This window comes from Furipterus horrens, unplaced genomic scaffold (genome assembly GCF_987537825.1).
Source record: "Furipterus horrens unplaced genomic scaffold, mFurHor1.1.pri manual_scaffold_5, whole genome shotgun sequence".
Taxonomy (NCBI): domain Eukaryota; kingdom Metazoa; phylum Chordata; class Mammalia; order Chiroptera; family Furipteridae; genus Furipterus; species Furipterus horrens.
In genome coordinates this window covers 27,480,329-27,506,727 of record NW_028327175.1, presented here as the reverse complement: position 1 = coordinate 27,506,727, position 26,399 = coordinate 27,480,329, and the positions used below count along the sequence as shown (strand labels likewise).

Here is a 26,399-nt window from a genome sequence, read left to right as displayed (position 1 = left end):
CCAGAAATGTAGAGCCCTATAGTAACAGCCTAACAGGGTCCAATAAGTAGGTAATTTGCAGGACAAAGCATATGGAAATTTCTGTCTACTGCTGTATTCTGGAAATTAGCTTTTCATTCACATAAAAACATGCATGAACAAAAGAATCTTTTGATTATTTTTAAATGTAAAAAAAGAAACAGCGATTTTAGACCTTGAGTTGAATTAAACTATGTAGAGTGAAGGGGAGCAAGTTTTAAAGGAAGATGGCAGCCAATTTCTTTTGTTACTTAATGTTTTATTTTTTTCCAAGAACAGTTAACATTTACTAGGCACCTATTGGCCTCAGTCACTTGCATCTAAAGAGCAAAGCTAATTTACCCACAGCCCGTGTTCTTTTAAATGGTTAGCCTTATCTCTTAGCTCTGTTAACCACTATTCTAACATTTGCTTCAAGTTCAATTTCAGTAATCTAATCCATCCTTGTTTACTGCTCCCTGCCACATGAACAAAAAAGTTTGGGAGGAATAAGGCGAGCAGTTTACATTTTCTGTGGATAGTTCAAGTAATTGGCCCCAAAGTGAAATTATTGAGTTGGCCATGGTTTATCGTGTTCTGAGGGCATAAAATGAAAGGAAATGGACCAGTAGAAGGAGTCAGTACTGGAGAATGTGTGAATGTGTGAAAATCCTATAACTTCACTTCACCTGGCCTAATATCCTGAGTCACTAGCATAGATAGAGTACGGAAGGAACAAACTGATGTACATTTATACTAAAAACTAAAAACAAAGGTTGTACAAGATGAACAGCAAATGAAATAGCTTCTGGCAAAATAAAATCTCACACAGGTCATTTTTATACATATATGGACATACACACATCCACACACGCACAGACACACGAGCAAGAATGTGTATTTTGTAAGATAGGTCCTTGGAAATAGACATTCTTAGCAAATATGGATGACAGATCAATTGTAATTTATTTTCTTTTAACACTGTATCATCATAAAGAAAACTGGTATAAATGAAAAAATCTATTTCAAATATCTACATCTAAAATTTTAGGCAGTGAAAAAGCACTTTGTTGACAAGGAGTGTGGAATGATGTATGTTAATTGTCAGAAACTGCTGAATGCCTTGCTTAGTTGCCACGAACAAGTTCACATATCAGAACGAACAATACTGCTAAATATTCCTTTTTTCCCCATTTTTTGTTAAAACATACTGAGAAAAAAGAAAAGAAAAACTGGAAATCCATACATCTTTCAAAAGTTTGAGATTGAAGCAATATTTAGAACCATAGATGAGGAAACACTGCGGCATCGGTGTAATATACACAACGCGCTTCTCTTCTTTAATCTGTAATGTACATCAAATACTTTACAACAATGCATTAACAAAAGGCAAGAAACATCTTGCTGTACAGAGGAACCCCAATGCAACCGGAAGCCTAGAATCACAACGGATGAAGAGAGTAAACAAAGCGTGAGAAGCCGTCCCTCTAAAGTATGTGACCCGTGCGGCCTGCCTCTGTGCTTATAACCTTCAAACCCCACCGCCCCGACCGCCTCGTGTGCTGCCTCCAGCCGCCTTCAGTACACAGCACTTTTTATACCTTACAGCTCAAACTAGAAAGGTGTCACAATGTCATCTGTAGGATCGCTTTAGCTTTCTATTGACATCCAAGTTAACGTTCGATTCATTTAGCTTTCTAAAATAGTTCTTAATATTTCATTACTGGTTATCACAGCCTTCCTACGGAACAGGCTTTAACAAACTAAATTTGCAGGGAAAAAAATTAAAAAAAAAAAAGCAATGTCTTGTGGTATGCATGCACATGCACTGTTCCCGGAGCGCCTCGTGCTGCCCGCCCCTCACACCCAGGAGTCGGGGGAGGCGGGGTAGTGGCTCGTTTCATAGTTCAGTTCACTGTAGGGACGGGCAGCTGAGTAGAAGTCGACATAGTTGCCGGTGGACTTGAGTCCCAGGTGCATGGTGTACTCGCTGGCTGGAGGGCGATGGTGGACCTGGTCCTCGAAGAAGGACTCGTCGTAATTTCTCGTGGAATTCTGAAACGGCTGGTAGGTCTCGTAATCTTTTCTGCTGGGCTCCTGTGGGACTGGCTGTGCTGAAACCTGCGCAGAAAAGAAGATGCACCTCGGTCAGTTCGTGTCTCCTTGATCTCCCTGCCTCTGTAGTTCAGGCACGTCACCGTCCCTCAAAGTCAAGGCTATGAATGTCACCCAGGCATTCACTGGTATGGCATGTCCCCAGATACTACCAAGTACTGATTACCTTCCTTTTAAAACATTGGTTCCAGGGTCCACACACTACCCATTCTAGATCATCTTTTTTTGAAAAATTATTATTGTGGTAAAATATACATAACATAAGATTTACCATTTTAACCATTTTTAACTATACAATTAAGTGTCATTAAGTACATTCACAGTGTTGTGGAACCATCACCACCATCCATTTCAGAAATTTTTCATCATCCCAAACAGAAATGCCATCCCCATTAAGCATAACTCCCTGACATCTCCTCCTCCTACCAAGGCAACCACCATTCTACTTTCTGTCTCTATGAATTTGAATATTCCAGACACCTCATATAAGTGGAGTCATATAAGAATTATCCTTTTGTGTCTGGTTCTTTCACTTAATATAATATTCTTAAAGTTCATCCATGTTATAAGCATGAGCATGATTTCCTTCTTTTTAAGGTTGGGTAATATTCCATGTATGATGATATCACATTTGTTTATCCCTCATTTGTTGGTGGATACCTTGCTTGTTTCCACCTTAGGACTATTGTGAAAAATGCTGTAATGAACATTATATAAGTCCTTTCTTTCAAAGGACTAGAAGTACAATTGCTGAATCTTGTGATTCCATTTCACTTTTTGAGGAATCTCCAAACTGCCACAGCAGCTACACCATTTTCCTAGATAAGCCTTTTAAATTACAGAGTTACACATGAAATGCTATAGAACACAGTAGTTGATTTTCATTTTCCTGCATTTTATCTATTATTGCTAGGTGTTGCAATCCCAGACAAAGAGACTGTGAAGATGTACAGGTCTCATGATCACTCAGGCATCTTCCTGCCAGGGCAGAGGGCTGTGATCAATACCTCTCTTGAGGAATAGGCTTCCTGGTAGTGGGGCCATTCCATCACACCTGCCCAAGTGGACAGGTACCACAGCCTTAGTAAGATACACAGAGAAGCAATTAATGAAAAGAAAGAATCCACTCCAAATACAGAATACTATAATATGGAGGACCAAAATGTTTCTAAATTGGTTCAATTAAGGCGTGATGGAACTTGAGAATGCTGTGAAATTATGAAGACTTTGGATAGGGGGAAGGGGTCTTCAGAATTGCCTGGTGTCCCTCAGCCCTCCTCAATGCTCCCTGTTTGCACCCTTGTCTCTGCAGGTTACTGTCTGATTTAGGGGACCTTGAAGATTAAAGGGATCATAAGAGCCTTCGAGATATATGAAGTCAAGAATCAGTTGCCTCTGCTTGGCTGTAAGGACAGCAGGACAAAGCGTGTCCATGGGTTGATAATTAGCATTTGCATGTGTGAGGGTGGTCTAGCTATCTGCTTCCCTTCTGGGAACTCTTTCCCAGACTATGCCCCTGAAGTGATCAGACCCTCCCAAGGTGTGGGGTGAGGGCCAGTCCCACAGCTGGGGCTTCTAGGCATGTACAAAGTTCTGCTCATGAGCAATAATCAGGAAGGAGGTCTGATGTGAATGATAAAACACTCTTAAAGAAACACAGTTTGATCACTTGCAAGCCAATTCAGTAATTCCCTATTAATTTAACTAAGGTTCAGCATGGAAATGTCCTCTAGAAATTGGTCTTAGTTAATAGATAATGATTTGTAATTAGCACGTTGCATGTAAATGAATGCTTCTAATGGTCTGCACACAATTCTTTCCTCAAGTACACGAAGCTCCCTCTTATAGGTAATTGATTTATACTAGTAATCAACCTGTTCTTCAAAGAAGGGGTGAGCTTCATCACAGCTGCCATTCAGTATGTGCCACACTTCTAGTCAGGGGTAGCTGAATGAATGAGGTTTCTGTCTACCTGTGAAAGTCCATAGAGTGTAGACGTTTGTTAGCCTAAGAGCCTTGCTATGAAAAAGACACTGGAACTAATCTGCAGCATGTACAATTAAACATTGTTAAGACCAAGTTAAGGTGCACTTTGCTGTTCTTGGAAGAGCTGTGTCCTCATGTTGAGCTTCTCCACTCCAACACTGTGTTGCTACCCAAGCATAGAGCATACAGATGGTTAGAATTGGAAGGTTCTGAAAAATTATACAAGGAGGAAACTAGAATTAACTGTGTTTCTATTTCCTTGGGCACCATATTCAACATTTAACAAATCCTTTTTTGTTTAATCTTCATTTAGTCATAAACATATATGTATGTATGTCTCCTTCTGTCCTCCCTCCTTCTCTCTCCCTTCCCAATTTCCCTTTCCCCCTCCCTCCCTCCCTCCCTTCCTCCCTCCCTTCCTTCCTTCTTTCCTTCTTTCCTTCCTTCCTTCCTTCCTTCCTTCCTTCCTTCCTTCCTTCCTTCCTTCCTTCCTTCCTTCCTTCTGCAATATGGGTCTAGCTGACTCATGCTTAAATTAGAGAAGCACTGGTACTGAGCAGGGAAAATGAGATAAGAAGGCAGGAAAACCATGTTAGAGTCTTTGCCGCTTCCTAGTGGGTGACCAAAGGCAAACCTTACCCACCTGGAATGTCAGTTTCCTCATTTCCAGGGAACAACTGTTTCTGTCCTGCCCACTTGGCAGCGAGACTGAGAAAACCAACTAGGAACTCAAGATGCTCTTTTGTTGTCATGAATAATTATCTGAATGAAAACACCAAATCCCTTTGTTTCTAGTGGATGAACAAAAATTCTGTTGTTATCTGCATATATATAGTTACATATGCTATTTTTCTTTATAAAGATGGAATGGACTGGTAAAAGCTCAGTAGAACTTTTGGAATGTTTAAGTAGTTAACTCTTAAAATGCTGTCTGTAACCTGTTGACTCCAAACATGAAAACCAAGGATCACAAATCTTATCTCACACTAATGGTTATTTTGCACAGGAGTCCTTACGCTTGGAATTCACTGAAAATAAGTCTTGAGTGCCAGGCAGTCAGTCACATGGGGAGTGCCACAGCTGAGCAGCAGCCTGGCTCCATTGCCTCTGACTCATGGAAAGCCTGGTTCATAGCTACTGCTCAGGCCTCTACCTCACTTAGCCATGAGCTGCTGTTGCTGCATTCTCAGAGATCCATCTGAAACCAGTTTATGTCAGGGAATTGCTTCTTCTCTAAGATGAGTCACTGTTCAGCCACCTCTGTGGCTAGTCAGTAATTAGGACACCTCAGAGACCAGAGTGCTTAGCAGAGGACAAGTTTTGACACTGAAACTGAATGAATCCAGAGCATTCCTCCTGGTTAAATTGTTCAAGTTGGCTTTTTACCATCTGAGAGGTTGTGAGTCACTTGAGGCACAGGAAAGTTACGCAAATGAAAGCATTCCATGTCCAACTGGCCATGGTCATGTGGGCAGAGAATCCAAATCCTGGATGATGTATACGAGATGGTCTCTAGACTACCCAATTGGAAGAGAACCAAATTGTCTCCTCCTTCAGATGGATAGGATGATCAAACTTCCTTCACTTCTCAAGAGGGAACTTAAGGTAGACCCAAAGTTTATTCCAATAACAGAGTCCAAAATAAGTAAAATACTTTATTCTCTTCTCCCCAAGTTCATTGGCATGTTATAATGATTTCCTTGGAAATATTTAAGGGGAAAAACAACTTTCTTTGGTTGACAATTAAAAATGTTTCCTGAAACTAGAATGGAGTTAACAATCTGGTTGCCTACTTCCCTTTGCTGGACCTGCTCAGGGAATAATGATGGCACTAAACTATGGCCACAGGACTAAGCTCTGATGGTGGCCTGCTGACAACATTTCTCCTGCACTGACAAGTGGTGCAGAGCTTCATATCCATTCCTGCTGGGTTTTAGCAGCATTCGCCTGAGACCCTGTGGCCTTGATGTTCACACTGAGGCTGAGTCAAATACATTCTGGGGCCCCTGGGGAAAAGGCTACAGTAGGCTGTGTTCTCTCTCACAGTGGAGATGCCATCTTAGCACATTACTTCTAATTTGCTTAAATGCTCTGAAGGGGCTCAGGTGAAAAGAATATGCCCTTACAACCATTATGGACTGTCCTCTAAATCTAGATTGCAAGCTGTCCTTTGGAACCTCCAGCAGCCACACTGTAAGATGCCAAGGACCTCTGGGCTACACTGCCAACACTAGCAGAATTCCATGAGAGAAGGGCTGGTGTTGAATAAGCTGATTCTGGTGACAAGCTTCTCTTGGTCTCCTTAAACTAAAGACTAATCTACTCTTGGATGCAAATCAGGGTCCTATCACATCTTACAAGTATCTTTAAAAGCTGGGGACAGACAGTTCATTCACAATCCCTAATATTCGCTAAAAGAAATAGGGGGGATTTCCATAAAGAGACTTGGCATTCCCAATACATTTTGCCTCTTTTCCCCTATGTTTGGGCAGGCATGTTTACATGTGAATAGCCAGAGGCCACCCCTGGTGATCTCTGCTCTAGAGTTCATTCCCTGACTGATTTATTCATTGGCCTCTTTGCTTTAAGCAACCCCTAGAATTGAGGGAGGCCAAGTAGATGTTAGCAATGTGTCTGGAGGTCTGGGCATTCACCAGGGGGCTGCAAACAGCACCAGATGTTTCAGGAGCAGCTGTGCATGAATTGGAAAATGTAGGGCAAAGGGATAACTCCTCTGACCACTCCCCTTTCTCCTGTTGATGGTTGATTAGAGCAAAAATAATTTTAAGTCTAAGAGATACTTTTCATATCCTCCTCCTTCTTCCCTTGGAAATGATTTTGTACATGACGTTCTACCTGCTAGAAGGGGGTCTCTTTCCTTTTCAGAGATGCTGCCCTGCTGGGTGTTGACCAATGTTCAAAAACAACCCACTGTCCTTCTGTGTTGACTTTCATCTGGGGAGTGTGATCAAGCCAACAGTTTTCAGGTTTATCTTTGTAGCCCAACTTTCCTGATGCATGAGAAGAATCTAGAGCATCATCAAGAAGCCTGTTCCAGCAATGGTTATTAGTAGCCAACAGGTACAATGAATGTCATTCTTTCCATGATGACCATAAAAGGGGGAGAAAAATATGAAGTTGTCCATCAGTGAAGAAGCAGAGGCTGTGCCTTTTGGCTTTTATAGTCCCCATAGAAACCATAGAGAAAATAGGCCTCGATAAAACACATAGACATAAACTTAGATCAATTCTTTAGGTATCTACCATCCCAGAGCCCCTTAAACCTTAATACATCCATCTTGATAAAATGTGAGTCTGATGCCAGAGACCTTGGGCAAGTTTGGGTAAGGGACAAAGAAGAATCTCTTCTGCATTTCTAACAAGTTCTCGGTGATGTTGGTGCTGCTGCATCTTTAACTAGACTTTGAGTTGCAAGGCACTGTAAAATGCATTCTATTTAACTATTTATATTGAAGTTGATGAGTCTGTCTTATTAGTAACTATACTCATAATGAATGTTTTCTTCTGAACGAGAGTTGGCTGGGGTATAGGAACTGCTTATTCCCTGTCTAGTAATTAGACAATTTGTCTAATAACCAGCATCTTATCCATGTGTAATTGGGGCTTGACTTCTTTCTTTCAGTTTTGCTTTATAGTAGAAAACTTGTTTTCCACTATGAAATATATATATGTGTGTGTATATAAGTATACATATATATATTCATTGCCCTGGCTGGTTTGGCTCAGTGGATTGAGCATCGGCCTGCGAGCTAAGTGTCGCTGGTTCGATCTTCCAGTCAGGGTACATCAGAGAAGGAAAACTCTGACTCCAAAAAACCTCCGCTGCCTTGCAGCATACCTCTTCAGGGGAAAGGCTAAGGGAGTAAACCCCGACAGAAAATCCGGAGCCGGAGTCCCTAAGGCGGTTTGACGTTGTAGTCAACACCGGCAACTCCTGCGGCGCACCTGAAGCCAAGCTGTATTGACTCGTCTTTCCCTTGGACCCTTCAGCTGCGAAGAGAGGGGGGGTCTGCTGCATGGGCAACAGCAGACCCTCCATATCACCCTGCCCAGGCTCTGTAGCTTCAGCTTCACTGGAGAGGACACTCCAGCGTCATCGCAAGATGTCGATTCAACACGGGAGGAGACAGATACTGTGTCACTTCCGAGTCGGACTGCACGGCCATTCTCGGCGGTGCAGATAAGACTCTTAAGAAGCTACACCATCGTCTCTCGAGACGGACGGCTGCCGCCGCCGACTATGAAATAAAGTGTGTGGAGTGGTGAAATCGAAGACTTTTCAAATCTGAGGCTGTTCTAATGACTGCCACTACATGTGGATGCTGCGTGACATCTGAGGGAAGAGTAGCAGGGAACTCTACTTCCTAAAATTATTATTCTTTACGAATACTAAAGAGATGTTAACTTATTTTTACAATTCTAGGACAGTTCACACTAGCTGAAGGGAAACATAATACAAACATTCTGTATCTCCTTTACCTGGTTATGTTTGATGTCTTCAGTGGGCGCACCATATGAATTTCTATACAAAGTTGAAATTCCAGTATTTTGAGCTGAAAGCAAAGGGAAACAAATGTGTTAGCAAAGAAATCAAAATTTCAAATGGAGGACTAATGGTTATCAAAGCATGTTCTTGCCCTAACCAGCTTGGTTTCTTGTGGACCATTCCAAGTGAAAGAAATTATTTGGCTTGAAACACTTCACTTTGCATACAGATATTAAGAAAGAAGTACAGTCCTTCTACAAAATCTCTGTATTTTGTCATCCTCCTGCAATAATGTTCAGATTGCAGACAGGATCAGGGCAGGTGCGACAAACAGATGGTCATTTTGCAAGTTTTATGGCCTTCTTTTCTGGTGAAAACTGGCGGATAATAAAAGCTTGTCACTTGCACTGAAGCATGCAGGAATGTGTATCAGCAGCTTCGTTTTTAGCGGGAGAGTGACAAGAATGAAATTTCTAATTTGAGCTCCCAGAAGTGCCTGGTCATCTTTCAGACAGTTCATTTCTCAAAGGCCTGAAGGACAGGCGGGAAGCACCACCTGCGTGCGCCCTGCGCATCTGGGTGGCTGCGGCTTTGGAATCCTGGTAGACAGACACAGGAGCCCCACTCTGTTTTTGAGTGGCCTGAGGTCTAGTTGAAAGGAGGGATGTCTATCCTAGCTACTGACAGCTTCCAAAAGCCTGGATAGAGTGCTCATTCACCCATTTTCTCACCTGGAATCCATGAGGCTCATGCCACAAGCCCCGAGAAAGGGCCCCAGGTACCAATTCCTTCACAGCAACTGTAAGGTTATTGTTACAGAAACAGGGGAGTCCAAAAATCCCTGGAGTTTTCGGCTGGGGGATGGGGAGAGGGAAGCAGCTTTCAGAATGCCTCCACATGCCTGAGGCTGGTGGCTGGTGTCTTTCATTATGCAAAATTGCTTGGATGCTTCCAAGGCCTCAGGTGGATGGGAGGAGTCTTGAACCAGGGGATGGTATGGAAAGCACACAGAGCCTACGTGAGGTTCTGTGAATGGTCAGAACTGTCGGCAACACCCACTGCCTCAGAGGACACTGTCAGGGACATATAGGCAGCTGTGAACACTTGAGGGGGGTGCACTCTGGGGCTGTCTCCCTCGCTGGCGGGTGTTCGCAGAGGTGCTCTGGAGAAGGAGAGGAGATCCACGCGGTTTACAGAAAGAAGACAGTTTGCAAGGAGGCTGAGAATCCCAGCGGTTTTGTATTGAGAGCTGAAAGGCACCACAGCACAGAAAGGACCTCCCCAATCAGATTGAATGATTGGCAGCCGCTGGTAAAGCTGAACTGTGTTTGGGAAGTAGGGAAACGGTGTTTCTGACCTTCCTAAAACTGGCTAGGTTTGGTAGGGGGGAGGCAAGGATATGTGTAACTGTTAAATAAACAATTTTCTTTTCACTCAACTGAAGTATTAAGAGTTGTAGTTCTAGCGGCGGGCAATCGGACCCCTAACTAAAGAGCCCGTGGGTTTGTTTTCAATTGGAGCAGCCCAGGGGTTCTGTAACATGATTAAAGAAAGATTTTGAAAACTTTTTTTTTATAGATGTCATTGGGGTATAAAACACTCTAGAAACAAAGAAGAGCTTATCTTTTTGTTTCCAGTATCAATGGGATAATAAAATAGAGACAGGCCACTCTAGACACAAAGTCAGTGTAACCTATCATCTCACTCACAATTATTACTAAGAGCACATAATAGCTGTGCAATAAAACTCCTCTTGGAAAACTTTACTTTGGAAGTAGGGCTGAGAGCCTATTTTCAATTTTAAACACCACTCAGACTCTGGCTGAATACACATTACCCTTGTCTCTGTATTACTGTGAAAACCACCAGCTCTCGCCTGGACCACTGCTATAGACCCCTCCTTGAAGGCACAGCTCCCACTCTGCCCAACCCTGCTCCTCTGTCCATCCTGTTCCCAAAAGCCAGACAAGCATCTTGTTAGACAAATTGGATTATGGTGAAAGCTCTCTATTGTGGCATACAAGGCTCTGAATGATCTGGCCTCTGCCTATCTTTCTGCAGCATCTTCCACTTGTCTTCCCTTGTTCTGGAAGCCCTAGCTATGCTGGCCTGCTTTACTTGCTTGAGACTGCCAGGTTTATTTTGCTTCAGGGATGTTGTACTTGCTGATCCTGCTTCCTCGACCTCGATTCCCCCAGACTCTGGACTGTGTCTCCTTGCTGGTGCTTAGGTTTTGGCTCAAATGTCTCCTCCTTGACCTTCTCAGTTAAAGTAACCCCATGCATCAGACACCCTCTATCTCATTACTTTGTTTATCCTCTCCATCATGCTCAACACTATGTACTTTTACCTTGAGGGTGAGCTCGTTCTATTGTTTATCTTGTGTATTACCTGCCTTTACTTATGAAAGCAGAAGCTCTGTGAAGACAGAGATTGGTCTGTCCTGACACCTTTGTAGGTATCCCCAGCATCTGGAATGGTACCTGGTCTCGACGGATGCTCATAGGGTGAATGTTTTGTTTGCTGAATGGGTGAATGAAAATAAGTAAACCTAAGAAAACTTGCCTTCAGAGCTATAATTTGCTGATGGAAAATGTCACTTCAAGAATAAGGTAAAGACTTCCAGCCAAGACAGAGGCCTAGACAGACAGGTTGCATCTCCCTCCACAACTAAGAAGGAACACAACTACCTCAAAACTAGAGACAATCAGAAGTTCCAGAAAATTGAGCTGCATGGAAGTCCAACAAACAAAGATATAAAGAAGAAATACTAATCCAGACAGGCAGGAGGGGTGGAGCCTAGGCAGAGAGGATGCGGTATGGTGGTGGCAGCAGCGGCAGGCCAGCAGAAAGTGCAGTCACTCATTTTAAAAATTAGGGAGAGACACCTGGGGAGTACACCCAGCACCAGACTAGACCACACAGCTCACGGTTCCAGCGCCGGAGACAATAAAGCCTCACTGCTTCTGACTGTGAAAACCAGTGGGGGATGGGTTAGAGGCAGAAACTGCTGGTCTCTCAGCAGAGTCCACTTGTTTAAAGGGCCCAAACGGTCCTAGAACGTCTGCAGACCCACCCATTCTGGGAACGATGACCAGGGCAGCAGCTAGAGAGGCGCCAGTCCCATATGGAAGTGAGAGAAGTGCCTGGAAGAGGGGCGAGTGCTGAGAAAGCAGCATTGTTCCCTCTCAGACCCTTCCCCCTCACACAGCGCCAAAATGTGGTGAAATGAGTCACCTGTATCGATGAATACCTAAGGCTCCACCCCTTACAATGTAGCAGGTGTGACAGCTCTACTTAAGACAGAGGCAAGCAGAGGAGTCTGTCAAGATGAGGAAACAGAGAAGTATGGCCCAAAAGAAGGAATGGATCAAGGTTCTAGTGGGAGAACTGAGCAATGAGGAGATAGCCAACCTAACAGATGTAGAGTTCAAAACACGGGTGATAAAGATGCTCATAAACTTGACAGATATGCTTAAGTATGGCAAACGCATAAGGGAAGAAGTGAAGGCTATGCTAAATGAAACGAAGAAAAATCCACACAAAACCAATGTGAAGGGAAGAAAACTGGGGTTGAAATCAATGATTTGCAACATTAGGAAGAAATAAATAGTCAACCAGTACAGAATGAGGAAACAAGAACTGAAAAAAATGAGGAGAGGCTTAGGAACCTCTGGGACAACTTTAAACATGCCAACATCCGAATCATAGGGGTGCTAGAAGGAGAAGGGGGAGAGCAAGAAATTGAAAGCTTATGTGAAAAAAATAATGAAAGAAAACTTCCCAAATTTGGGGGGAAAAATAGACGTACAACTCCAGGAAGCACAGAGAATCCCAAACAATCTAGACCCAAAAAGGACCACATCAAGACACATCATAATTAAAATGCCAAAGGTTAAAGATAAAGAGAGAATCTTTAAAAGCAGCAAGAGAAAAGCAAAGAGTTACCTATAACTCTCAGAGGGTGCCTATAAGACTGTCAGCTGATTTATCAAAAGACACTTTGCAGGCAAGTGGGGACTGGCATGAAGCATTCAATGTGATGAAAAGCAAGGACCTAAAACCAAGACCACTCTATCCAGCAAAGCTATCATTCAGAGTGGAAGGGCAAATAAAGTGCTTCCCAGACAAGGTAAAGCTAGAGGAGTTCATCACCAAGCCATTATTATATGAAATGTTAAAGTGACTTACTTAAGAAAAGGAAGATCAAAACTATGAACATTAAAATGACAACAAACTCACAACTATCAACAACTGAATCTAAAAAATTAAAAACAAAATCCAACTAAGCAAACCAGAATAGGAATAGAATCATAGGTACGGGGATCATTTGGAGGATTATCAGCTGGGAGGGGGAAGGGGGAGAAATGGGGAAAAGGTGCAGGGATTAAGAAGCATAATTGGTTGGTACAAAATAGACAGGGGGAAGTTAAGAATAATATAGGAAAGGGTGAAGCCAAAGAACTTATATGCACGACCCATGGACATGAACTAAGCGGGGTGGATTTGCTGGAGGAAAGGGGGATACTGGGCAGAAGGGAGCAAAGGGAAAGAAAATTGGGACTACTGTAACAACATAATCAATAAAATATACTTGAAAAATAAGGTTAACAATTTTTTTCTGTTAGAATAAAATGCAATTTTATTTGGTAGACCATGCACTGTCGTAGCCCTGGCTTCCCTCACTGTTGAGTCTGTGGCTTCTGAGCTACAGCTGTCTCTCCTGGAAGTTCTTTCCTCCTGCTTTTTGTCCACTCCATCTGTTCAGAGGAGACTGCATAGCTGAGAGTGAACTTGTGTCCTTTGCAGACATATGACGTAGATGTCTTCACGAATGTTCTGCCCCTGTATGTGGAGCTCAGAGTAGACTCCCAGGAAAATGTCTTTCTGTTTTTTATAGGTTCCAATTTCCAACGGAATCAGCATATTAAAGATTAGAATGGCTTTCAAAGGCATGAGAGACACTGACAAAAACAGACTAGACCATTTGATGTAAAGGCATTTGGGAAACTTAGAGGGGAGGGTGAAATCCCCCAGCGAATTTTAAAGTCAGGTTGTGCGGCTGCTGGGATCGCACAGCCCTCCTGTGATGTGTACTTCTGAAGGCGTAATGTCCCCAGGGGGATTATGACCTAGAGAAAAAGCCCTAACAGTCCTGCATGCCTGAACGAACAGCTGACTTTGGCTTTCTGAAGGCTCCTCAGTGGCAAAGAAACACTAACGAGAGGACCATTTTAAAAGACTCCATCTAAACTAAGAAGTGAATCCAGAAAAGGTGGGTGGAGGGAAGCCTGGACTGAAAAACCTAAATAAATCTGTATTTCTAAGACATAGACGACATTATAACCCAGGAGCTACTTTCACTTTAAGCTTTCTCATGTTGCATTTTGAGGGTGGGGCTTCCCATGGCTTTCCCACAGCAGAGGGAATGTTTTCTTTTGGGGAAAATAGTAGGACACCGTCTGACGCCTTAGAAATAAGGAAATGGCAGTTTTGAATATTTTTCAATGCCCTGAACTTTTTAAGTGTCCCCTGGATTTATTGGTGAATGAGAAATAGTGCTCCTGATGGGGAGGTCATAAGAAAACTGATCTGCAAGTAAATGCTGGAATGTGGCAGAAGTGTGGCAGAGTGGAGGTTGGCAATTCATCCTTTCCATTCCTATAGGATGTGCTGGCTCTCCCCTGGCATGGGTGGGGACTTATTCACACCACAGTCTCACCACAACACCATTATCTCCATCACCCTTGTTTCTGATACCCCTCATTCACCACCACCATCTCTGCTACCTCCTCCATCAACACCTGCAGCAATACCACCATCATCAATGTGATAATCACAACTATCTTTCACGTAGTATTTCCCAGCTTGAAGGAAACCTTCCTGTATAAACCTGTTATTCAATAAAGATATCAGTGTGCTTCTAGGCTTGCTACATGATTGATAGTGTAGTATTGAATTGCATTTTAAAATAAACTAGAGCAAAGCTGTTTAAGCCTCTATATAAGTTTGAAAATTTACATATATCTCAATACTGGAGTTGTCGAGATCCCTGCCATTTTCTAGGAAGACTACACATCAGAAACATATTAGATTGTATTTTTAGTTTATTATGTGTGCAGAGCATGACCATGTACTATTGGAACTATTTCCACCTAAACACCCACATTTAAAAGCTTCTGAATGATTCCACTGGGCAAGAAAGTTAAAAAAAAAAGTTAAAGTAAAGTAACAATGCAGTCAATTTCACAACTTTTCCTATAATTATATAGTCTCAATTCTAGACTGCCTGGGAGGTAATAATAATCACAAAATGAATGGGTCAGGTGAATTTGGTGTCACTACTGCTCTGGAGCAATCAGGGCAAATTAGATTTTCTGCTGAATGTGTTGACTCAGGCAACACAGCATCTAACTTCACAAATTTCTTTGTTCATGCTCATCTACAACTGGCGTGACACTGATGGGGAAAAAGCCAGTGAAGGAGAAAAATAAGGTGTGTCCTACATAATGAGCTCAGTTCTCCCATTCAGGAGACAGTTCAGGAGTGGGGTTGAGACATTTGCTCATAGGGTCTGTACCTGGAGGCCGAGTGCTCACCTAGGAGCAGGGATCGTGACTATGCCTCTCTCTACGCAGCCACACAGAGTTACCTTGGGAAATATGGTCTCTGGGGTGAATACATTTACCGTTAGGAACATTTTCTTAGCTATGCTGGTCTGAAAGAAATCTTCATAAATCATCCACTTCATCTATTCTGCTTCCCTGAAGGTCTACAGCTAAATACAAGAGAAACGTATCCCATGCTTTTAAGATTTTTCTGATAAGAGGGTCTCAGTGTGTGTTTAGAGTGAGGTCTTCGCATCCCCGTTTAATGAGTGGCCCAGTCTGGCCCTGTTCTGTTAAAGCCCTGCTTTCCATGGCCAATTTTCAGGAGGGACCCATCTCTACATCCGTGTGGCAAAGAAGGGTGTGAATCCTTAGTTAGAGATCCTGAGGACTCTGGCAGCTCTGTTTCCAAGGCATAACCCCCTCCACCTCAATACCCACCGAGTCCTTGCAGGAGGCGCACATGGGGGCAGAAGGTAGTTCGTGGAGAGTCTGCAGGGGATGATAAATGTGAAAGGCAAAACCCCACCCCAAGGAGAGTCGTACAGAATAAAAGGAGAGTTAAGGTCAAGTCTAGTTACTAAACAGGATGGGCAGGGCACACTGGGCGTGGTGGGGTGCTGGTGATGGACACCAATTTTGTCCTCCACAGAGTCCTAGCTTGTGAGAAAGGAGCGGCAATGGGTATAATTGGGGTAGTGAAGGACAAGGAGCATAAAAGATCAATTCCTGCTCAGGGAAACTATGGTCATTGGTTCTAATGGATCTTCTTGGGAGTTTGTTTGGTTTCAAGGTAAGAGGAGAAAATGTCTCAACAGAAATGGGTTTCCCTTAAATTCTCTTCCTTTGCTGTCTTCCCCATCCCTCCTCTCCCTCTCCCCTCCCCTTCCCTTCCCTTCTTTTTTTAAAAAAATCTTCTTTCTCCCCGCTCCATTCCTCATGGGCAAAACTTGATATGCCAAATAAGAAGAAACCTACGGTGACTTCCTTCTCTAATTTGAGAGAATATTATAAAATATTATGAGCTGGGCAAGTGAGAGGAAAAGGGGTAGGTAAAGAAAGACTGAGGATCATGTGTGTAGAAGACATTTTCTCTTATCTATTTTCAGGAATAAGATGCTAAACTTTTACACCTCTGGCTTAATCTCTTCATCTCCAGTTCCCGGGGATCTTCACTGTCAAGCTCTCAAGTGACCTGCTCGCTCGTTGCTAAGTCCTGCTGAGCTGTCAAGCACAGCTTAAAGTCTGATGTCCCATTCTTCTTCCCTGTCCTACATCAAGTCAGCAGCTCCGAGGGGAAACACACAAAGCTGAGCTCACCTGTCATGGTGTCTTTCCTGGAAGTGTGTTCTCCTTTCGTTCCGTGGTAAGTGGCATTGCTGCCAGTGGACTCATAGTCTGTTTTCCTTTCTTTGAGGCTGATCATTTCCCGAGGTGAAGCTGGGGCACTTGCTGCATAAAAAAAATCAAAGGGATGACTTTCTGAGTCTTATTTCACAGCCTGGATAGTGTTCCACCCAAACAGTTAAGGTCATAAATACATCTGGCTCAACATATGTCCATATGTGTGCATGGACCTGTTGATGTCCTTGTTCTTTGGCTGTTGTCTTTATCCATTCCCTTACCCTGTGTCATTTGGTGTTTTGTAGTTAAGGGGCACCTGATATTGAAGGCAAGTAATTAAGAATTATATCCTGGGTCCATCTTTTTTAGAGAGGCATCCTGGTGGGAACATGAGCTGTGCAAGGTGTATGAGACAGGTGTAAGAATGAGATCGGTTTTGGTTTATTTCTCTTTCTTTTTGTTTCCTCTCTCCTTCTCTTCCTCTCTCTTTTCCTTCCTTTCTTCTACCTTCCTCCCTTTTTTAATTAGATGTGTTTCAAAGGAACTATTGCTGCAATTGAAGAATTTCTGATTAAAATAAGTGTAGTTTTATGCCTTGGCTAGTGTGGCTCAGTGGGTTGAGTGCCAGCCTGCAAACTGAAAGGTCACCAGTTCGATTCCCAGTCAGGGCACATGTCCGAGTTGCAGGCCAGGTCCCCAGTTGGGGGCATGTCAGAGGCAACCAATAGATGTATCTCTCACACATGGATGTTTCTATCCCTCTCTTTCTTCCCCCTTTCCCCTCTCTCTAAAAAATAAATAAATAAAATCTTTAAAAAATAGTGCAGTTTTAGTTAAATACAAAGTCACCCAGAAACTCCCCTAAAGGAAGGCAGAGGAAGCAATTCTCCACACAGGATGATCTATGGGGCCAAAATAACCCAACCCCAAAAGATCAGCCTGCTGGAGTGGGCTGGGGACAGGTGTGAGGACAGCTCCTTCTTCCTGATGGGAGTCCTGCTCCAGTGCTTCTGATGAGCCCCCACCAATCTGTCACCCACACCTTGCACCTCAGCCAGTCCCTCGCGGCTTGTTGGACTCTGGAGAATGAGCTCTGTCATCCCTTTGTGTTTCCATTTCTACAATGATGGACTGTAATTAGACGAGTCCTCTGGGAATTCCATGATTCTTTAACAAACTAGCCCCAGAACACAGAAAAGGCTGAACTTGGAGGTAAAGGAGCAAACAAAAAGAGGTTTGTTTTCTTGAAAGATGAGATGAACTGGGAGGAACTAAGCAGCCTTCTCAATGCAGAGATGTGACGGAGGGTGCAGAGTATGCCCGTGTGTGCTGTGCACCCCACCCCATGATTGTCCTCACATTGTTCTCTATGCTCCTCAAGGTGCCACTCATATCTGGAGCTCAGTCAGTTGCATCGAACTCAGTATGAGCTCAGCAAAGCACATTTCCGCCTCAAAGCCTCCCCAAGCTTGCTGTGCTCTGGGCAGTGCTTCAGAAACTCTTCTAACCCGGAGACTCACCTGAGGACTTAGGGATTCCAGGGCTCAGCCCTGGATCTTTGGGGTCTGAATTTTCAGGGAATAGGTCTAGGAACCCATATTTATAAGCAGAATTGGTGATTATTAAGGCCAGGGGAACCCTGGGTAACTTTGATTTTTAGGATAAAGCCCTCTTTCCTAGGCTAGTGTCCATGTTCCTCCCCAATCAAACCTGTTTTCCCTGTAGCTTATCATTCACACCCTTTGCAGGATCCCTCAGCTCCAGCCCCGTGGGTATCCTTGGTCGCTGAATGTACCCCTCTTTTCACTGTCTGAAACTTTGCTTTATTTCATCAGATTCAGTATCGTCTATGTGAAAATCCCTACTTGAGACACTGCGAGACAGAAACATGAATTGCATTGCACGTTCTGAGCTCTCAATCAGGTGAGGAAATGGACGTGTAAATAAATCAGAATAAGAGGCTGGGTGCTCAGTAGATGCCACAGCCAAATGCTAGGAAGGTAAACAAAGGGGCCTTTCTATGACTTCCTGTCTCCTCAAAAGCTACCACCCACTTCTCAAACCTGTCACAATAAAATCGGGGCTCACTGTTCAGCTCTCGAAACTCTCAGAGGTTTCTAATCCTGGGCTGCCCACCAGAATTAAATACTTGGAATATTTTTAAAAATACAGATGCTTGGGTCCCACCGCAAGCCAGCTGGACCAGAATCTCTAGGTGTAAACCCAATGGGAAGACAGGGAAGGAAATCACATTTGCTCCATGTAACTCATCCGGACCCTGTCCAGTCCCCAAGCATTCCCAGCACATCCTCCACTGCATCCTGCTCACCTCCTCCACCCGCTGTCCCACTTTTCTGCTCTCCATCTTCCTTTCCAGGGAGAATCCCTTGCCTGTCCTTGCTCCTTTGCTTCTAGGTCTTTCTGCATCAATGCTAGCCTTTTATTAGTCACTGCCAGGCGATCACAAAGAGAGAATATTTGGAGCCTGTTGGCCAAAGCTTTTATAATTTGAATCTAATATTGCACAGATGGTGGGGTTTATTGAACTTTGTCAAGTGTGTAATTGTCTCCCGAGACCTCACACGCAGTAGTCTCGGGTAGCTAGGTGAGACTCTGGGAAAAGCTCTAGCATGCAAACAGGTGTTTACTAGGTGTCTTTGATGTGCCTGGTCCAGAGAACACCAGGCAGCATCTTAGCCGAATGGCTGGGATGTTAACATCCTGACAGCGTGTTGTTGCTCCTCCCAGCACGTTCCAATCTATTAGAGCATTTTGTCTTCCCAATGCTGATTGGTTCTCAGTAATTAGAGCTTTTAAAAAGACACCATCCTTGTGCTTGTCAGACTCATTGCTCTTTATCTTTTTAAGGGTTATGGAAATAATTTGCTGTGCTTCTGAGACAGGCAGGGGTTTCTCCAGTCACACAGGGTGAGGGTCCTGACTCGTCTACTGTGGGACTGAATGTTACAAGCAGTACGGCCACATTGAAAAACAGAAGCATTCATACTGCTGGGAGAGGTCATTTCTGCCAAGTATTCCCCATTCATTTCTGATTTGTCTTGTCACCCTGACAGTGCAGTGTGGTGCAAAGTTTTATGACAAACATTCTCAAGGAGAGAGAGGCCTCCGCTGGGGCGTGTTCTCTCTCACACCCTGTGAATAGCAGTTCCTGCAATTATTAGTTCCTCAGCTGTGAGAGGGCAGTCAAGAGTAAGGAGAAACTTTCTTTAATAAAAGCCTATACAGATGTGTATGTGCATGCATGCATGAGCATGTATATAAACGTATAGTTACATATCCATACTTCTCACAACAGAAACCACGATGTGAAAATCAAAAGAAAAGTTTTAAAAACTTTGAGTAAAACCACAATAAAACTTATGCCACATATATACCAAACAATGTGCTCATATTTTGCTTTTTTTTTAAACTTTGCAAACCACTTTAAAAAAAAATTATTTATTTATTTTTAGAGAGAGGGGAAAAGAGAAAGAGAGGGAGAGAAACATCACTGTGTGGTTGCCTCTCACACGCTCCCAACTGGGTACCTGACGTGCAACCTAGTAATGTGCCCTGCCTGGGAATTGAACCAGTGACACTTGGCTCCCAGGCTGGAGCTTAATCCACTGAGCCACAGAAGCCAGGGCTCATATTTTGCTTTTGATTTTTTCTCTAGCCTTTGGTGTTATATGACATGATTGAAAAGGGGTATAAAAGTAAAATATCTATACAAGTAAATAAAAAAAGTTAGATCAAAAGTTAAGCAATGAGAAGGTGACAAAATTAGAAAAGCATAAATGACTTAAAGGTTATGGTTGGTTGTAATACGAATTCATCCATGATTTATCTGCTGGTTTAAAGCTAATCAGTAATGAAATCCTCAATGATGTAGTGCAAACGTATGTCATTCTAAATGAAGAAATAGCATGTCCTCTCTCCCCTACTCTGTTATCCCAATTATAATTAATAAAATGAATCTCAAACTATTTTCAGTTAGAAAAATATCCATGGAAAACCCTGGTTTGCAAACACTTGACAGTTCTCTTTATCTTTGTTCCTCACTGAATGGAGGTCTATGACCTGCATTTCATGCCCGTGACACCTGTGAGAGATTTTTAGAACTCTGTTAAGAGATTTGTTCTGAGTCTGTGTATAACACGAAGTTGCCATGGCAGTAAAAAGAAAACAGAGTCATTTGATATTTCCAGCACATGTCGGAATGGGCAAGGCTGTCCTCTCTGTGGGGGTCAGCTAAGGGGCTAGAAAGGAAGCAAATCAGATCTGGCTGGCTCTGGGCATCTCTTACCTGAGCGGTTGTTGGGAGACACGCGCACAGGGGAAATGGAGGGCGTGCGGGAGGAGGAGTAGGGTCTTTGCCGATCCCTTTCGATGGTTGAAGATGAGGCTACAAAGTGATATTGTGACCATCCATCCTGCAAAGACAGCACACTTCTATTGAGTGGGGAAGGCAGAGAGATTCTTCACTTCCTGACGTTTCCATGTTCCAAGCATTTGAATTTGCAAAACATTTCTGCAGTCTGTCAGAAGCGATCATGGAGCTCTGGCGCCATCATCAAGGTTAACAGAGACGAGTGTGAATGGAGACCCACACCCTGTTCCCTCCAGACAGGCTGAAACAGGACGGCCTGCTTTGAGAGCTTGCTTTCCTTTTCAAACGTGGAATAAATGGTGTCTTGGCAAACCTGCTTTGGCCAGAAGCTTTTATTTAAATTAAAATGTCATGCTCAGAATGTTAAATGATCCTAAAACTGTTCTTTGCCTATTGGTTCCAGCTCTACCTGACTCTCTTTCAACTATGTTCCAAAAGTGTTTACACTTGTTCACACGACCAGGTGCCAAGCAGCATTCTCCCTTCAGGTTTATCTCCGTTATATCGTTTCAAACTTCCTTCTCTGCCACAAATACCCAATCCCCACCTGCTCAAGGCCTTCAGCATATATTCACACTTCAACTCATATGTTCTCTATTTTGTCCCAGAAATTATAATTTTCAATTTAGAGCATATCCGAAATGCATCCTACCAAGTTAACTCTCTATTAAGCCATCTAATATCTAGTTAATACATAAAAAGCATATATACTATTTTTTATTATAAAGGTCATATAACATATATTATGGATAATTTTATGAATTTGCAAAGCAAAAAGAAGAAAATAAAAATAGCCAACAATCCACTCCCCCTTCCCTGAGATGTCCTGATAGGATGTCATGGTATTTCCTTCCAGTCTTTTTTCTTTTTCAAGCCAAGTTTATTTCTATCAGAGTAATATATCAAATAGCACTGGCGGTATACATAGAAAAGCAGACACTGCCCCGCCCCATTTCCTGCTTCACACAGGCAACCATTTTTAACTCTATGAGCTTTTTTTTTCTTATAATATTTAAACATTTAAGGGACTCAATGGGATACACTTTGGGGTTGTAAGTAGTGATTCAGGAAATTTCTTTAGTCAAAAGTTTGGTTTCTTTGGTCATGAATAAGTATTGGGTTGGCTAAAAAGTCCATGTTTTTTTCCCATGAAATAAAAGACCTGTTTTTCATTTTCACCAACAACTTTATTGATTTGGATATTTTGAGGATGTCAGCTATCTCTCACATGGCATAATATTGATTATTCTTAATTGTCTTCATTTGATTGCTATCAGCTTCAACTGGTCTACCCAACCATGCAGCATCGTCCAGCAAGAAATCTCCAGCAAGAAACTTTGCAAACCACTTACATGTTTGGTTGGTCACAGCACCTTCTCCAAACACTGCACAAATCTTTCTTTGTGTTTTGGTTGTGTTTCTACCTTTCTTGAAATAATAAAGTACAATATTCTGAAAATGCATATTTTCTTCCTTCTTTAATATTAAAATGGCTACACAAAAATTCACCAATTTTGATGATTTTTAAGTGCATACTGATATTACAGTTGTCATAATATCATATAACAAAATTGTTTTGATTGAAGTTAAACACAACTAAGTGCTTCTAGAGACATCTTATGGAAAAAAACAAATGAACTTTGGTTTGCCATATGGTTTGGCTATATGCCGCTGATCCACTCTCAGATGAGGCTCGACCCCGTCCTCTTTAAAGACCAGGTCTTTATTATTGGGTTCAATAATATTGCATATATCATTAAAGGTGGGCAAGGTATTTTACATAAGAATATTAGCTAACACTTAATACTTGATAGATTATAAGACTAAAGGAGACAACTAGATATAAATGCAACACAACTCTAGGCTTGGTTTTATTGGCAAGATATCAATGGATTACTCAGCATTACTGTCTTACGTAGGTTTTTGTAGATGTATTTTGCTCAGCAGTTCAGATTTCAGGATGCTTATATTACTATGGGACCATGTAAGTACTTACATCTCTGGAAAGATCAAGAACATGGATGTAATAATAAAACTATATATGAACAAAGAAACTCTTATAAGGACACAACCCAAGAGCTTTCAAATCCTTCATAAGACCCAGTTCTGAGAATGCTAATGCATGACAGGAACGTACTCTTGCTGGTAACTTGTCTATGCTTGATGGGATTGGCAGATAGCAGAGTGTGTAAGAGGCACCAAAAATGCCGTTTTTGTCAGACGCCTCTGCATATGATGCGCTTGTGGACACAGAAGCTTTGAATGGAGCTGGCAGTCCTAGAAGTTCAGGGAACAGGGCAAAGTGGTAACCCCTGCAAGGCTCTTGATTAGAGCAGTTTTCTGAGTCACCACCCAGGAGCCCTTGGAGGTGCAAGAAGAGGAGCTCTGGTTACTTCCCCATCTCCATCTTCCTCTCATTCACAGATGCAGGGTGAAAGGTGTGATGCAATGACCGAAACAAAGAATTCTAACATTGCTACATTCAACAACGCCTAGAAGGGACCTTATAATTTTAATTGTGATGGTGGTATATACTTCCAAATGTCATGGAAAACAGTGCGACATCGGATGCTATTAACCAGAATACAGATCAATCAACACCTGTTTTAGTTATGCAGAATAATCAATTACCTTGAGGATAAATGTACTGCCCTTTCACATCTTTTATTGCATGAAAATTTTCATCATTCAATTGAAAAAAAAGTGTTTTGCTTTCTAAAGAAGAAGGAAAATGAGACATATTTTCTCTAGGAAAGTTATTACTAAGATAATACTTCTTTTATCCAAATAGCCATGTAATACTTGTTATCTAGACAGCTTGCAATCAATTTATTATTCATTTACTTCCCACTGTCATTCAAAAAGGCTTGAAAGTGGTTTCCATAAATATATGCAACCTGGGCACGTATCTTTTAAATCACTATTTGTCTCTTTGATTACTACTTTTTCTTCTTAAACTGTTAACTCACTGTAGACCAGTGACTTTTTCCAGAATTCTATTTTATTGGGTGCTTACCCACAGTTCCCTTTTGCACCAACCTTTTGACCTCTATGGGTTAGATAAGGCAGCTCAGGGAAGAAAAACAGAATGAAGAACAGCCATAGTAAAGAGGGAAGGGCCGTTAATCCTTAATATTGATGATAAGGAACTCTTTTAATATCTATTGGTCGCCTCCAGCAGAAGGACCCAGAAGTTGTGCCCTTCAGCTCAAGACCCAGCCAAGCTGTCAAAAATGTGATATGATATCTGTGCCTCAAATTGGTTTTTATTTTTAATGCATTAAACTTAAAACAGGAGGTTGTTAAATTGTTCCAAGTATATAGAGATAGAAATCCAAAAGAGAAGAAAAGTTCAAAGTCATTGAACTTTAAATTGCCACAAGGAATAATCTGATTTTCTTTATCTTACCCTTTTACTGTCCTTCCACCAGTTTCAGCTTCTGTGTTAAAGTTCCTGATGGGTTTCTTTATGACACTGTATTACACCCCGAAGCTACTATCATCTCTATTATATTTTCAATGGTCCAGAATACACAGGAATCAAGTAAAGTTCTTCACAGCCTCACAACCACTGGTCTTCACAGTAGGTCTACAGATCTTCCCCTGAAGGATTTTGAGGTCCCTGAATTTATAACAATCTCTATTTTATTTTTATTTTTTGACCACCCTGTAATCAGCTCCTAGAAAACTGTGTTACTGGAGTGACTTTCACTAACAGAGTTCAGATGATATGGGGTTGACTGAGTAGCTCTCAGACTGGTCTATGTGAGGTTAGGATAACACATACTCTCCCCATAGCTTCTTATTCTGGGAATTTTGTAGAATCTTCAATTAAGATCAGCACATGCATTAGCTAGGTTTGTGTGCAAAGGATGAGCTAGTGCTATTTGTTGAAACTCAAAACTGTTTGCCTTGGGCCTTTGTGCTGAGAGAGAGGTAAAATTAGAAATCTGTCAGGAGTCAGCCCTTCTCTCCAGTATACACCAGGATCATAATTACTGGCAAGCTCTGTGTCAGTTGCTTTCCCATAAATGAAGATCAAAATGACTCAATTGGCTTGGGGAGTTTTAAAAATAGTAATGCTGAGCCACAGGCCCTGAGATTCTGTTTAAATTGTTCTGAGTTGGCTGGGCCAGTGGCATTTTTCAGAGCCCCCAGGTGATGTTAATGAACAGCATGATCAGAACCACTGGCTTGGAGTTCGTAGGCACAGAGGGCAGTGACAGGAATACAGACTACATTTTTAAAGTGTTAAATCCTAGGAGGCCTTAAAGTCACTGACTGCATTTGGGGATGTCAGATAAGGCATTCTCAAGGCTGACTTTCACAGGAACAAAAATAGGAGCAGAGAGGAGTCACACATACAGTGAGCCCCAATCACACCTGATTACCTGCTCTTCACTGGCTATGTGATTCAATTTCACACGTCTGCACCTCTGATCAGCCAGCTCCATGGCCTGACACAGCATCTTCCCTTTTTATACCTGTCCAATCTAACTTATCCTGCCCAGTTTTGTGGGAGAGAAACAGGAGGCAGGCAATACATGTTCATTACATCACTATTGTTAAATGAATGTTGCCCTTGAGCTTTGGAGGAAGGAGCTTCAAGCAATGCTACTTAGCAATGTTCTCTTCCCCTGCTGTGAACAAAATGCTATGATGTCACACTACAGAATGCTGCAGTCCCATCCGGGTCCCCAGCTGTGAGGCAGGGCTGCAGCCTCACTGAATTCTGAAGTCCTGGTCCCTAATATAGACCCTACAACACAGAGGTGCCTAATGTATGCTAGTAGGATCCAATGATTTCAGATGACTGCATTAATTATTGTAAAATGAAATACTGACCAATGTCATCGGCTTCACTAGCCTCTAAGTTCTTATACTTTATTGTTCTATAACAAACGAAGGTCATTAGAACTATATACTTATTTTTATCTTAGCTTAGAGTAACCTCATCAGTGTCATCTTCTGCTGTTGGTACACCTGTCTTTTATGACACACTTGCAGCTAGGCTGAAGGCAGTGTTAGTTTAGGTAAAATGGTGCCAAGAAAAAATAAAAAGGCTGATGGCTGCCTGCTCTATTTTTAATAATTTCTCTCAGCTGCCCATGTTTCAATGTGTGGTATATAAAATTACCTCCTCTTTAGACAGCCTTGTAAATAATTTTGAAGCATCATTACGCCTGGGCGCATCTGGTCCTGGGTTGTTGCTGATAGCTCTCGGAGCATGACTTTGCTCACGACCCCAGGCCCTTCTCTGCTGTTTCTTACACCCTGCAGTTCAAAAACTCACACATCTGTCCATAGCAAATGCACTTGGTTCTCCTCAAACACAAACCCTTAGGAGAGCCAGGAAAAAAAAAAAGGAGAGAGTGCATTGATTTCTCATTAGATATACTCCAGTATATTTTAGGATTGGATACGGGAGCACATACCTGCTTCTGGAATGTGC

General features: G+C 42.4%; 1 protein-coding gene across 4 annotated transcripts in view; it reads right to left on the bottom strand.

Annotated features, from left to right (window-relative positions):
- Nucleotides 1–1,781: 1,781 nt before the first annotated feature.
- The window catches only part of CTNND2 (catenin delta 2), an 821,463-nt gene continuing 796,845 nt past the window's right edge, over nucleotides 1,782–26,399 (bottom strand). For all 4 annotated transcript variants that reach the window (XM_090276223.1, XM_090276225.1, XM_090276224.1 and 1 more), the window contains 4 exons: nucleotides 20,864–20,990; nucleotides 16,534–16,665; nucleotides 8,599–8,672; nucleotides 1,782–2,118 (listed from right to left, as the gene is read on the bottom strand). In XM_090276223.1, coding sequence (XP_090132349.1) covers nucleotides 1,858–2,118; nucleotides 8,599–8,672; nucleotides 16,534–16,665; nucleotides 20,864–20,990 — 594 coding nt within the window. In that variant the 3' untranslated portion in view covers nucleotides 1,782–1,857. The remainder of the gene's footprint in view (nucleotides 2,119–8,598; nucleotides 8,673–16,533; nucleotides 16,666–20,863; nucleotides 20,991–26,399) is intronic.